Source organism: Capricornis sumatraensis, chromosome 10 (genome assembly GCF_032405125.1).
Source record: "Capricornis sumatraensis isolate serow.1 chromosome 10, serow.2, whole genome shotgun sequence".
Taxonomy (NCBI): domain Eukaryota; kingdom Metazoa; phylum Chordata; class Mammalia; order Artiodactyla; family Bovidae; genus Capricornis; species Capricornis sumatraensis.
The window spans coordinates 98,523,327-98,535,021 of NC_091078.1; the positions used below are offsets into that span (position 1 = coordinate 98,523,327).

At 42.7% G+C, this 11,695-nt stretch overlaps 1 protein-coding gene across 1 annotated transcript; it reads right to left on the reverse strand.

Moving 5' to 3' along the window:
* Positions 1-268: 268 nt before the first annotated feature.
* On the reverse strand, positions 269-1,381 carry LOC138087526 (C-C chemokine receptor type 2-like). Its single transcript, XM_068982708.1, has one exon. The coding sequence runs from the start codon at positions 1,379-1,381 to the stop codon at positions 269-271; it is 1,113 nt and encodes a 370-aa protein (XP_068838809.1).
* Positions 1,382-11,695: the final 10,314 nt, after the last annotated feature.

Consider the following 11,695-nt stretch of genomic DNA (forward strand, 5'->3'; position numbering starts at 1 on the left):
ACAAACAAGGCAATATGGCATTTTCTAGGAACTGCGATGAGCTCGTTGAAGATTCCAAGTCTCTGCCCACAGTTGCTTTGGAATATTCCCTGAGCACGGTGACTCTACAAGAGTAACGTAAGTCTTCATTGATTCACATAATCTTGAAGTTCCTGGGCACTTACTCTAGAAACTTTAGACTCCTCTGTTCTTCAACAAACCCTGGCGGCTTATTATCATATATAGATGGCTATCACATTTTGAAAATAACAGGTGAACTTCTGCTCTTCTATAAAGCAGCTGAGACTTCCTGTTCCCCAGTGGAATGGGTGTATGTTGAACTCACTCGATCTCCTGTCTCCCCATAGAAAACCGGGCATTGTTTGCAGAGGTGTTTGGCAATGTGCTTTCGGAAGAACACAGAGAGATACCTCCTGAACTTCTCGCCCACGAAGGCGTAGATGATGGGGTTGATGCAGCAGTGTGTCATCCCCAGGGTCTCTGTCACCTGCATGGCCTGGTCCAGCTGGCTGCTGCTCTTACAGGTACTCAGGCCAAAGAATTCCTGGAAGGTGCTCAGGAGAAGGACGATGTTGTAGGGAGCCCAGAAGAGAAAGTAGACAATCATGATCACGAAGATGAGCCTCACAGCCTTGTGCTTCTTCTTCTCGTTGCGACACCGGAGCAGGGTTTTTATGATTCCCGAGTAGCAGACGATCATGACAAGCAGTGGCAGCACCAGCCCCAAGATGCTCCTCATAACTGTATGGAAATTCTTCCATCCTAGTGGAAAATAAGGGGCACAGGCGTAACCTGAATGTTCTTCGAGGGATTTGATAAAGATGATTCCTGGGAGAGAGGCAAACACAGCCACCACCCAGGTGACCCCACTTGTCACCACCCCAAAGGTGACTGTCCTGGCTTTTAAAGCAAACACAGCATGGACGATAGCCAGGTACCTATCGATTGTCAAGAGGATGATGAAGAAGATTCCACCAAAATAACCAATGTGATACAGCCCTGTGAAAAATTTGCACATCGCATTCCCAAAAACCCACTGGTCTGCAGCATAGTGAGCCCAGAACGGCATGGTGAGGAGGAACAGCAGGTCAGAGATGGCCAGGTTAAGCAGGTAGATGTCAGTCATGCTCTTCAGCTTTTTGCAATTGATTAGGATGAGGACAACCAGCAAGTTGCCCACAAAACCAAAGATGAACACCAGTGAATAGAGCGGCGGCAGGAGCTGTGCTTCAATTTGTCCCACGCTGGTCTTTCGGCAGGGTTCACTGTAATCATAGTCATAACTGGTGGTGGGTTCTTCATCATTCCCCTTGACATTTGTTGTAAACAGAGAATGAGATGTGGGAAGCACATTATGGCTGAACGTATCATTGCCGTCCATCTTCCTCGGTCCTGGAAACAGAGGACAAGATGATGACATACAGCACAATGGCTACAATCCCCAGTCTTACCAAGGTCCCTGCTCCACTTAAGCAACATCCAGGCTTTCTCTTTCCTTGGCAGCCATCTCCGTGAAAGCCTGTGTGCTAGTTCACCACTTCCCCTTATTCCTGATCACAGACACCAGTCGTCTTCCCACAGCCGTTTCCCAACGCCTTGGCCTTCCTGCAGAGCCTGGCTCTCATTATAAGGCTGACTGTGCTGGGCACTTGCTTTCTCTACTAGGCCTGGGACTCCATCCTGGATGATAGTATATAAGGGGACTCCACTAGGGGGCTTCTGGGGATGCTCATAATGAGCCATTATGAGTTGCATTTTCTATTACTTGCCACCCAAAGTGTTCTGAACAGTCTGTCAACTTTCTGCCCCCATCATTTTGCCAAAACTTCTCTTGCCAGGATTGCGATGAGAGCCCAGTTTTAAACACCCTGGCTTTTAGTTTCATCTTCATCATTTGATCCTTCCCATGACTGCTTTCATTGAAAACTTTTGGTTTGGAAATTTGCTGGCAGTCCAGTGCTTAGGACTTCATGCTTTCACTGCTGAGGGCCGAATTAAATCCCTGATTCAGGAACTAAGATTCCACAAGGTGCATAGCACGGCCAAAAAGAAAAAAAATTTTTTTAAGTTAAAAAAGAAGAAAACCTGTTTGGCTTCCAGTAGGCTAGTTCCTGGCCTACCACTTCTTTTTCATATTCTTTGTTGGTGTTTCCTCCCACTTCTTTACCATTTACCTCTTAACCCTTGTTCCAAAGTTCTTCCTGAGTTGTTTTCAGGTTCTAAGTTTCCTGTAGGCTAATGCTTCCCAAAGCTCTGCCTTTCAGCCCCACCTCAGAGTTGAATTTTCCATTGCCTATTGCATATATCCCCATGGACTTATTTATTTAACCAGTACTTATTGAGCACTTACTAGGAGCCATACTCTATTTTAGACAGAGAGCAAAGTGGATATCAGATAGGTACCTTGAATTCAACCCACCCCAAACTGAACACCCCTGGAAAGTTGCTTCAGCTTGTGGATTCTTTATCTTGACCAATGTCATGTACTCCATTATTTAAGAAGTAAGATTTGACATTGTCTTGGGTCCACTCTTTTTCAGAAGATTAGGAGCCAGGCCTTTTTTTTTTTTTAATTTTATTTTTACTTTATTTTACTTTACAATAGTGTATTGGTTTTGCCATACATTGACATGAATCCACCACGGGTGTATACGAACTCCCAATCCTGAATCCCCCTCCCACCTCCCACCCCATAGCATCTCTCTGGATCATCCCCATGCACCAGCCCCAAGCATCCTGTATCCTGTATCAATAGACTGGCACTTCGTTTCTTACATGATAGTATACATGTTTCAATGCCATTCTCCCAAATCATCCCACCCTCTCCCTCTCCCTCAGAGTCCAAAAGTCCATTCTATACATCTGTATCTCTTTTGCTGTCTCACATACAGGGTCATCATTACCATCTTTCTAAATTCCATATATATGTGTCAGTATACTGTATTGGTGTTTTTCTTTCTGGCTTACTTCAGTCTGTATAATCAGCTCCAGTTTCATCCATCTCATTAGAACTAATTCAAATGTATTCTTTTTGATGGCTGAGTAATACTCCATTGTGTATATGTACCACAGCTTTCTTATCCATTCATCTGCTGATGGACATCTAGGTTGTTTCCATGTCCTGGCTATTATAAATAGTGCTGCGATGAACATTGGGGTACATGTGTCTCTTTCAATTCTGGTTTCCTCAGTGTGTATGCCCAGCAGTGGGATTGCTGGGTCATAAGGCAGTTCTATTTGCAATTTTTTAAGGAATCTCCACGGAGCCAGGCCTTTGGAGCTAAACAGACCTAGACTTGAATCCTGCCTCCAGCGTCCAAGTTGTGTAATTTGAGGTTAACTGCTTCTTCAACTGTCAGTTTCTTTTTGTTTAAAATAATAACCATGCTGAGTTGCTGTGGAAACAAAGATAGTGCAGCATCTAGTACAAAGAAATGCTCTGTACTGTTGTTGTTGGTATTATTATTATGTTACATGGATTCTACCTCATGGTCACCTCTCAGAGTCATCCCCTCTGCACCTCTTTCAGCTGCCACTCTCTTGCCTCCTATGCATCCTGCCTTTGCTGAGCTCCTTCATTTGTTCTTGCCTTTCTCCTCACCATGTTCTGTTTCAGTCTGTCTTCTCTGAAACTGAAATTGGATCATGCTCTTCTAAGTTTAAAACTCAAGTAGCCCCACGATTTGTATATGGTGGGGCCTCAAAGGCAATGCCCAGACTACTACTCATGGCTTTTCTAAGCTCCTTTCTTCTCAGCTTCATTTCTAATCACTTCTCAAATCCTAGATCCTGTGGTCCAGCAATACCCATCTTTTTCCCACTTTTCCCAGGCTCATCATTTCCTTCAGGCTTCAGTGATTTGGCACATGCTTGCCCCCTTGCCTAAAATGTCTGGTGAGTTCCTGTTCATCCTGCGGGGCATGTGTGTGTGTGTGTGCACGTGCGCGCGCACTTCCACGCACTCAGTCGTGTCTGACTCTTTTGCGACCCCAGGGACTGTAGCCCGCCAGGCTTAGTTGTCCATGGAATTTTCCAGGCAAGAATACTGCAGTGAGTTGCCATTTCCTACTCCAGGGAACCTTCCCAACCCAGGAATTGAACTTGCATCTCCTGCATTGGCAGGCAGATTCTTTACCACTGTGCCCCCTAGGAAGCCCTCTCCCTTTCTCTGTGAAGTCCAACCGTCCTCCTCTGTCATATCATTCTTACCATCTCAAAACATTGTGCATGCCTTTATAATAAACACATTATCTTCTACCCATTGTGTGCTCCTTGAGAGAGAGGACTAGGTTATGTTTCTGTCTTCAGCACTTATGGCAGCACCTGGCTAAAGGAGGTACCAGTAATATGTTCATTGAAAAAATACATAAAACTCATAGTAATGTGACAACTAACAACATTAGAATTGTTCTCAAGAATGTTTATTTTTTTCCTGGCAGTGACTGGATTGTTTTTAATCTGTGTACGCACCTTATTTTTCACTTTCTCTTGTGATTGATACATTTCACAGATTTTGAATTTCACAGCACTGAACTAAATTCTTTAAATGAGCAGAAACTAAATAATACTTCTGATCAAATTTGAGGAAAAAAGGTATCCACCTAAAGAATTAAAACTATAGTGATTAATTGAATGTTCGTTAGGCTCCATGTGCTATGCTAAATACTCTTCATACGTTAATTAATGTAATCCTTAACAGTTTTATATGATAAATATACATTTTAAAAGTGAAGAAATAGAAGTATGGATGAATTAAATAATTTTTTCCCACACTCACAATGCAAGTAATGGCTGAGCTGGAATTTGAACTGTTGGGCTATTCCATTTCAAAGGCCTTCAAGGGTTTTCATCTTCAGACTCTGAGAACAGAGATGAATGTAGAAGGATGTAGAAGTAACCGATTTTTTGGTTGTTCTTCATGCCTTGAACAGAATGTCTTTGGCATTTAGCCTTAAAATCCACACACTTGCCCATACAAATGTGTTCTACCTATAAATGCACAAGCGCGCACACACACACACACGTACACACACATTTCTGCTAGAAAATAAGCTTTAAGAGGGCAGAGAGCTTTGTTTTTGCAATGAACTATCTTAGTGCCCTAGAATCCAGCCTCGTACATATAAATATCAATTGAGAAGTGAATAATGGAGAACTAGTAGGCTACAAGCTTCTGAGAAACAGAGGGCTCCCCTGTGGGCTAGACTCCCAGGTAATCTAGTGGGAGCTGTTATAAAAACTAAAATATTGGGGTTCCTTGCACATAGCCTCTTAGCTGTAACAGGCCCTCTGGGCTGTTCTGTAGTTAGTCTCCTCATCTGTATGGAAAAGTGTAGACTGGATCAGTGGTTCTGAAATGCTGGCTTTCAGATTACACAGGAAGCCTATCAGTCAGAAATACACAGCGCAGACCCTGGTTCTGGTCATTCAGACTGGGGATGAACTGCCCCAGCCACTCCCACTGTGTGTTTCCTATGCTTTGTTATTCACCTGCCTCTCAAGTGCCAGAAGCCTTCTTTTTATCATCTACTCCCGTGTCACCTAGCTCCTACCACGGCAGACACGTAGCAAGGAGGCTGAAGAGCACTGGTTTAGGTGTCACTTTCAAGTGTCAAGACACATCAACCAGAACTGATTAAAAGCTGCCTCTCAGAAAAATGAACCCCTCACTTCAGCCTCTGAATTGAGGTGAGAAGTGTATGTTGGTGCAGGGTCTGTACTATCACATATGTGGACTAGAGGGGGAGAAATTCAGGGTAGAAAGTTCCTGCTCTTCAGTCCTTGGGGGCTGGGAGGGGCAGAGTGAGAGGAGCAGTATTTGAGAAGCCTGATTGTCCTACTTTCTTAATTGCCTTGTTTTAGCCCAACTCTCTCCTACCAGCTGAGCTCTGCTCACTCTGCTTTGTGCTTCCTTCCTGCCATTGGGATCTCTCTGTCATTCCTGGGACAGATGCCACTCTCCATCCCTTTCTCCTGTCTTGATCATCCCCCAAGTTCCTGGGCAATACAGACTCCCAGTCCTTGCATCTAGCATCGAGATGCTTTGAGCCTTAGATTCATAAAGTGATGGAAAAAGCACCCCCAACTCACCGGTAGATGGCTTCTTTTAAGTGGCACTGGTGTGTCAGGCTTCTCAGCAACTGAACCAAACAGATCTGGAGGTAGAAACTTGGCGTGCAGAAGTAGGAAATAAAGTTTCCTGCAGAAAGAGAAGGCGGAGATACAAGGGCAAGTAATGGTAAAGATTTGAAAAAAAGAATGATATAGTTCTTCTTTTCCAGCCAGGAACGATGTACACTAGGTTGAAGTCTCCAGAGTAGAATTAATTTTGAAATCTTGATTATGCAACCTTGAGGGTTTAAATCAAGCACACTCCGTGTTTGCTCCTGGGTCTAACGACTCTGGGCTTCTTTATCTTGTGGTTCTCTATATCTGGAAATCTTTCACTCTCTTCTGCCAGTAATGATTTGCATGAAACGAGCACACTAGAATTTCATTTCCTAGAGGATAAATGATAATGGGGGCTGTTGACCATATGCTCTGATTTCAGTGGCATCAAAGATTTGGGACTTGGTGAGAAAACTTATTTAGACAGAGCTTTTTAATGAAAAGGGAATGTTAAATGGTCTCTTGTGTCAGAGATGTCTTTAGTAAGAAGATCCTCAGCTGTTACAGGTTCCACTCTTGAGAAAAAAGTTTTGCTAAAAGAAAACACCGTTGAGATTTTGGGAAGATAGTAGGTTAGGAAGTACCATGAGTCTCTCTCCTCACCTAGGCAACAGTTTCACTGGCAGAAGCTGTCTGATCTAACTGATTTGGAACTCTGGAGTCTGTTGAGGGTCTTCAGCTTTCAGGAGACGGCTTGGATGACCAGTTGCAGTTAACTATGGCCAATTTCAGCTCTTGGCACAGTAACCCCCACCTACTTCCCTACCCCAGGCACTTTGGCAGGCAGTTCTGCATGTGTTCCTGGGGCAGCTTGCACGTAGCTTGCAGAAGCCAAGGTGGGCACAAATTGCGCCCTGACCTCCAGATATCAGGGATCTGTGCTCTGATCACTGGCGATTGCTTCTAATCTTAGAAATGCAAACAAAGAGAAGGGCAGCCATTGTTGTATTCCCCTCATTGCTGTAAGCCCCTCCCTCTCTGGCTGAAGTGACTTTCAGGGTATTTAAAGAGCCGGTGCCCTTTATTTTTCTGTTTAATTTTTCTCTTTTTCTCTTTCTGGGAATGACACATTAAAAACTGGGACCTTCAAAAACAGCTGCATTTCCAGGGAAAATTAAAAAAGGACCGCATTCATAGCTCAGTTGGAAATAATCTGCCTGAAAGGCAGGAGACAAAGGTTCGATTCCTGGGTTGGGAAGATTCCCTGGAGAAGGAAATGGCAACCCACTCCAGGATTCTTGCCTGGAGAATTCCATGGACAGAGGAGCCTGGCAGGCTACAGTCCTTGGGGTTGCAAGAGTCGGAAACGACTCAGCGCCTAAACCACCACCATGTATTCAGGGAAGAGCATAGGCTCTGAAAAGACCTGAGAAGACCTTAAGTTCACAGTTCAGGCTGATCCTTGGCACAGAGAGAGGTTACAGCAATCAAAACAAAAACAAACCAAGAACAACTTAAAAAAAAAAAAAAGCAAAAAACTTACATTACCATGTGTAAAATAAATAGCAAACAGGGAATTTGCTGTATGGCTAAGAAACTCACACAGGGGCTCTGTATTAACCTAGAGGAGTGGGATGGGGAGGGAGTTGGGAGGGAAGTTCAAAAGGGAGGGGATTTATGTATACCTGTGGCTGATTCAGGTTGAGGTTTGACAGAAAACAACACAATTTTATAAAGCAATTATCCTTCAATAATGATAAAAAAAATCCTGAGAAAGAGAGAATCTGACTTCTAGAATTACCACGTTGTTAGGTTCAAATGTCCAATTTCAGCCAAAAAAAAAAAAAATCACAAAATGTATAAAGGAACAGAAAAATATTGTCCATTCAAAGGCAAATAATAAACAAAGAGAAACTGTTCCTGAAAAAGATGTGATGGCAGATCTGTTAAATAAAGACTTAAAGAGTCTCAAAGACTTCAAGGGAGATGTGGAGAGAATCAAGAAAACCGTGTATGATCAAAATGCAAATATCATTAAGAGATGGAAAATCTAAAAAGAAGCTAAAAAGAAATTCTGGAGCTGAAAAATACAATAACTGATATGAAAAATTCACTAAGGGGATTCAGAGGTAGATTCAAGCAGGCAAGAGAAAGAATCAACAAACTTGGAAGTTACTGGGTCTGCGGAACAGAAAGAAAAGATTGAAGAAAAGTGAGCAGAACTTAAGGGACTTGTGGGTATCCCAGGATAAAAGAGAGAGAGAAAGTGGCAGAGAGTATATTTGAAGAAATAATGTGGAAACTTTCCAAATTTAAAGGAAGACATGAATATAAGCATCCAAGAAACTCAGTGAACTCCAAGTAAAATTAAGTTCAAAGAGACCCACTCCAGGACACATTATAATCAAACTTTCAAAAGACAAAAACACAGAGAGAAAGCAGCAGGAGAAAAACAGATGATCACAAAAAGGGGATTCTCAATAAGATAATAAGCAGATTTCTCATCAGAAACTTAAATGGCCAGAAAGCAGTGGACCCATATATTCAAATTGCTAAAAGAAAAAAAGCTGTAAACTTGTTTTTCTTAAAACCAGCAAAACTCAGGAGTGAGGGAGAAATTAGGACATTCACAGATAAAAGAGTTTTTGTATGTTATTGAAGTTGCTGCTGCTGCTGCTGCTAAGTCGCTTCAGTCATGTCCGACTCTGCGACCCCATAGACGGCAGCCTATCAGGCTCCCCCGTCCCTGGGATTCTCCAGGCAAGAACACTGGAGTGGGCTGCCATTTCCTTCTCCAATGCATGAAAGTGAAAAGTGAAAGTGACGTCGCTCAGTCGTGTCTGACTCTTAGTGACCCCATGGACTGCAGCCTATCAGGCTCCTCCGTCCATGGGATTTTCCAGGCAAGAGTACTGGAGTGCAGTGCCATTGCCTTCTCCTATGTTATTGAAGTTAAGCTGGTACAAATGTAAATTAGAATGTTATAACTTTGGGATGTTAAATATGACCCTTGTGGTAACCACAAAGAAAATAGCTATAGAGTATGTACAAAAGAAAATAAAAAGCAATAAACATTCTATTTCAAAAAAATCAACTAAGCACAAAAGACAGTAATGCAGGGAATGAAGGGCAAAAAAGTTCTAAGGCGTACTGAAAACAAATAGCAGAATGACAGGATGTCATTCCTTGTAAGTAATTACTTGAAATTTAAGTGGATTAAATCCTCCAACCAAAAGATAAAGAATTATAGAATGAGTTAACAAAGCAAAACAAAAATATGACCTAATTAAATAGTCAATAAGAGATTCACTTTAAAAGACACAAAAAGATTGACAGTGAAGGACAGAGAAATACGTTCCATGGAACTGTTAACCGAGAGAGCAGAGGTGGTTATGCTAATATCAGACAAGATAGACATGAAGTTCAAAAAAGTTTACAGGGATAATGAAGAAAGCTCAGTACAGCAAGAAGGTATGATAATTATAAACACTTACATGTAATAACATCATCAAAATATATGAAGCAGAAACTGACAGAACTGAAGAAGTAATAATCACTGGAGCCTTTAATAACCTGCTCTTAGTAATGGGAAAAAAATTCATATAGAAGTAAGGAAATAGAAAACTTGAACAACACAATAAACCAATGAGATTTTAACAGATGTATATGTACAACTCTACCAAACAACAGCAGCATACAGTGTACTTCCCAAAGGCACATGGGAAAATTTCCAGGATAGGCCATATGGAAACAAGGATCTCAGATAGCCTTGGCAAGTTTCTAAGCTTTATTTTCCCCAGCTATGAATTAGGAATGATAAGGTGTCTGGGGTCTCTGAGGTGTAAATAAACGTAAAGCAGCTAGTACAGTGCCTGGTGTGTAGTAGGCTCTCAATAAATAGTAGTGAAGAATAACGACAGTAAAACACTCGGGGAAGTCCAGGTGTCCTTTCTAGATTTCAATACATTGTGACCGTGTATCCTGCAGAAGACCTGTTTTTCGTACTGAGCAAAGGGGCCTCAGGTTGTTCCTCTAGGAAACAATTATTTGCTTGAGCAGGAATAGGGAAAGTTCCCCCAAATCTCCTAATGTGGTTTTTCTGAGATATCAATAACAAAACAGGTCATATTTACTCCACTGATACTGCATCCACTTCCACTTATGATACCTTGCAACTAGTTCCTTTGAGTCAGTCTAGAATGAGGAAGGTCAAGACCCAGAAATTTGGCTGTTGCTTATTAGGACCACTCTACATTTCTGTCTTCCCACAAGTATCATTGACTCCAGGTCTGTCATTTTATAAACAGAGAGATATGCAGAGCTAAGTAGCGGTAGAGCCTGAATTCAAATCTTTGCCTTATCTCTAGCGCAGGGAACATATGACACAGTTGACTGACATTTTGAAGACTTTATAAGGATAAGTATATGTACATAGGCATTGACAGCATTAAAAGAACTAGCAAGGGTGTTGAGGTGCCCAGAGATGCTAGCAAAAGTGGGAACTGTTACCCCTGTGCTTGAAGAGTCAAAAGAATAAACAGTAATACCTGAGTCCTACCGAGAGCTGAAAGTTGAAGGATACAGGCACCACCAGAACAGCAGCCGAGCAGGAAACCTTCTGTTCCCACTCTGGTCTCCTGCAGTGCATCCCAGTAATGTTGGGTTAAACCCAATGAGAAGAGGGTGCAGCAGGGAGTCCAGGTGATGTAGCACGTGGACACCAGCTTTCTGGGGCTCAGAGTGGATCTGGGGAAGAATAGCAAATAGCCACACTGCTATCAAGTCAAACTTTTTTTTTTCTTTTCACAGGGTCCATATAGATAGTCAGATATTTGGGAACCAAAGCTAGTACACCTTAGAATTCTTTCTGCACATAGAAAGAGTTACAAAAGATACTTCTCCTTGAGTTTGAGAACCACCCCCACCCCCGCCCGCCTCCATCTACCTGTTGGCACTGGGTTCATGTTTTCTGAAATTCTCAAGTCTGGCAAAAGGAGTATGACCTTGGAGTAAGTCTGGAGTATGACCAGGCTTAGAGGAAAACACATCTCCAGACTTCTGTCTCTGATGTGACTGCTGACCAAGCAGGGTCACATAGAAGACATGGCTGTGATCATCTGCCGGGGTCCAGCCCCGGTGGATCCAGGAAATTCGAAGGGTGGACGGAGTCGGCGAGGAAAACTTATTTATTTATTAATATAAGATTAGATTAGGAAGAAATAGTGTAGTAGGAAGATTAAGTGGAGAAAGAGGGCTGAATAGCTTGGATTATGCAGAAGACCAATAAAATTCCAGACAAGGAATTTGCACCATCTACGTTGGGCCACTGGCGCTCACTTGAATATCTAAGGGTGCCTCGCCTTAGGCTCCCTTTCACGTGGGTCTTAACAGACAGGGCAAGTAAGTAGACTTGGCGAGCCTCCGTGCCCCAGATGGAAATTCAGCCTGAAATTAAAGTAAAGAGGAGAGGGAGGGAAAGGGAGAGAAGAAGAGAGAGAGAGACACGGGGGAAACCAGTCCAGCGACTGGCTCCGGCCCCTATTATTCAGAAGGCCTTTTATACTTTTGATAAAACATGGAGATCAAT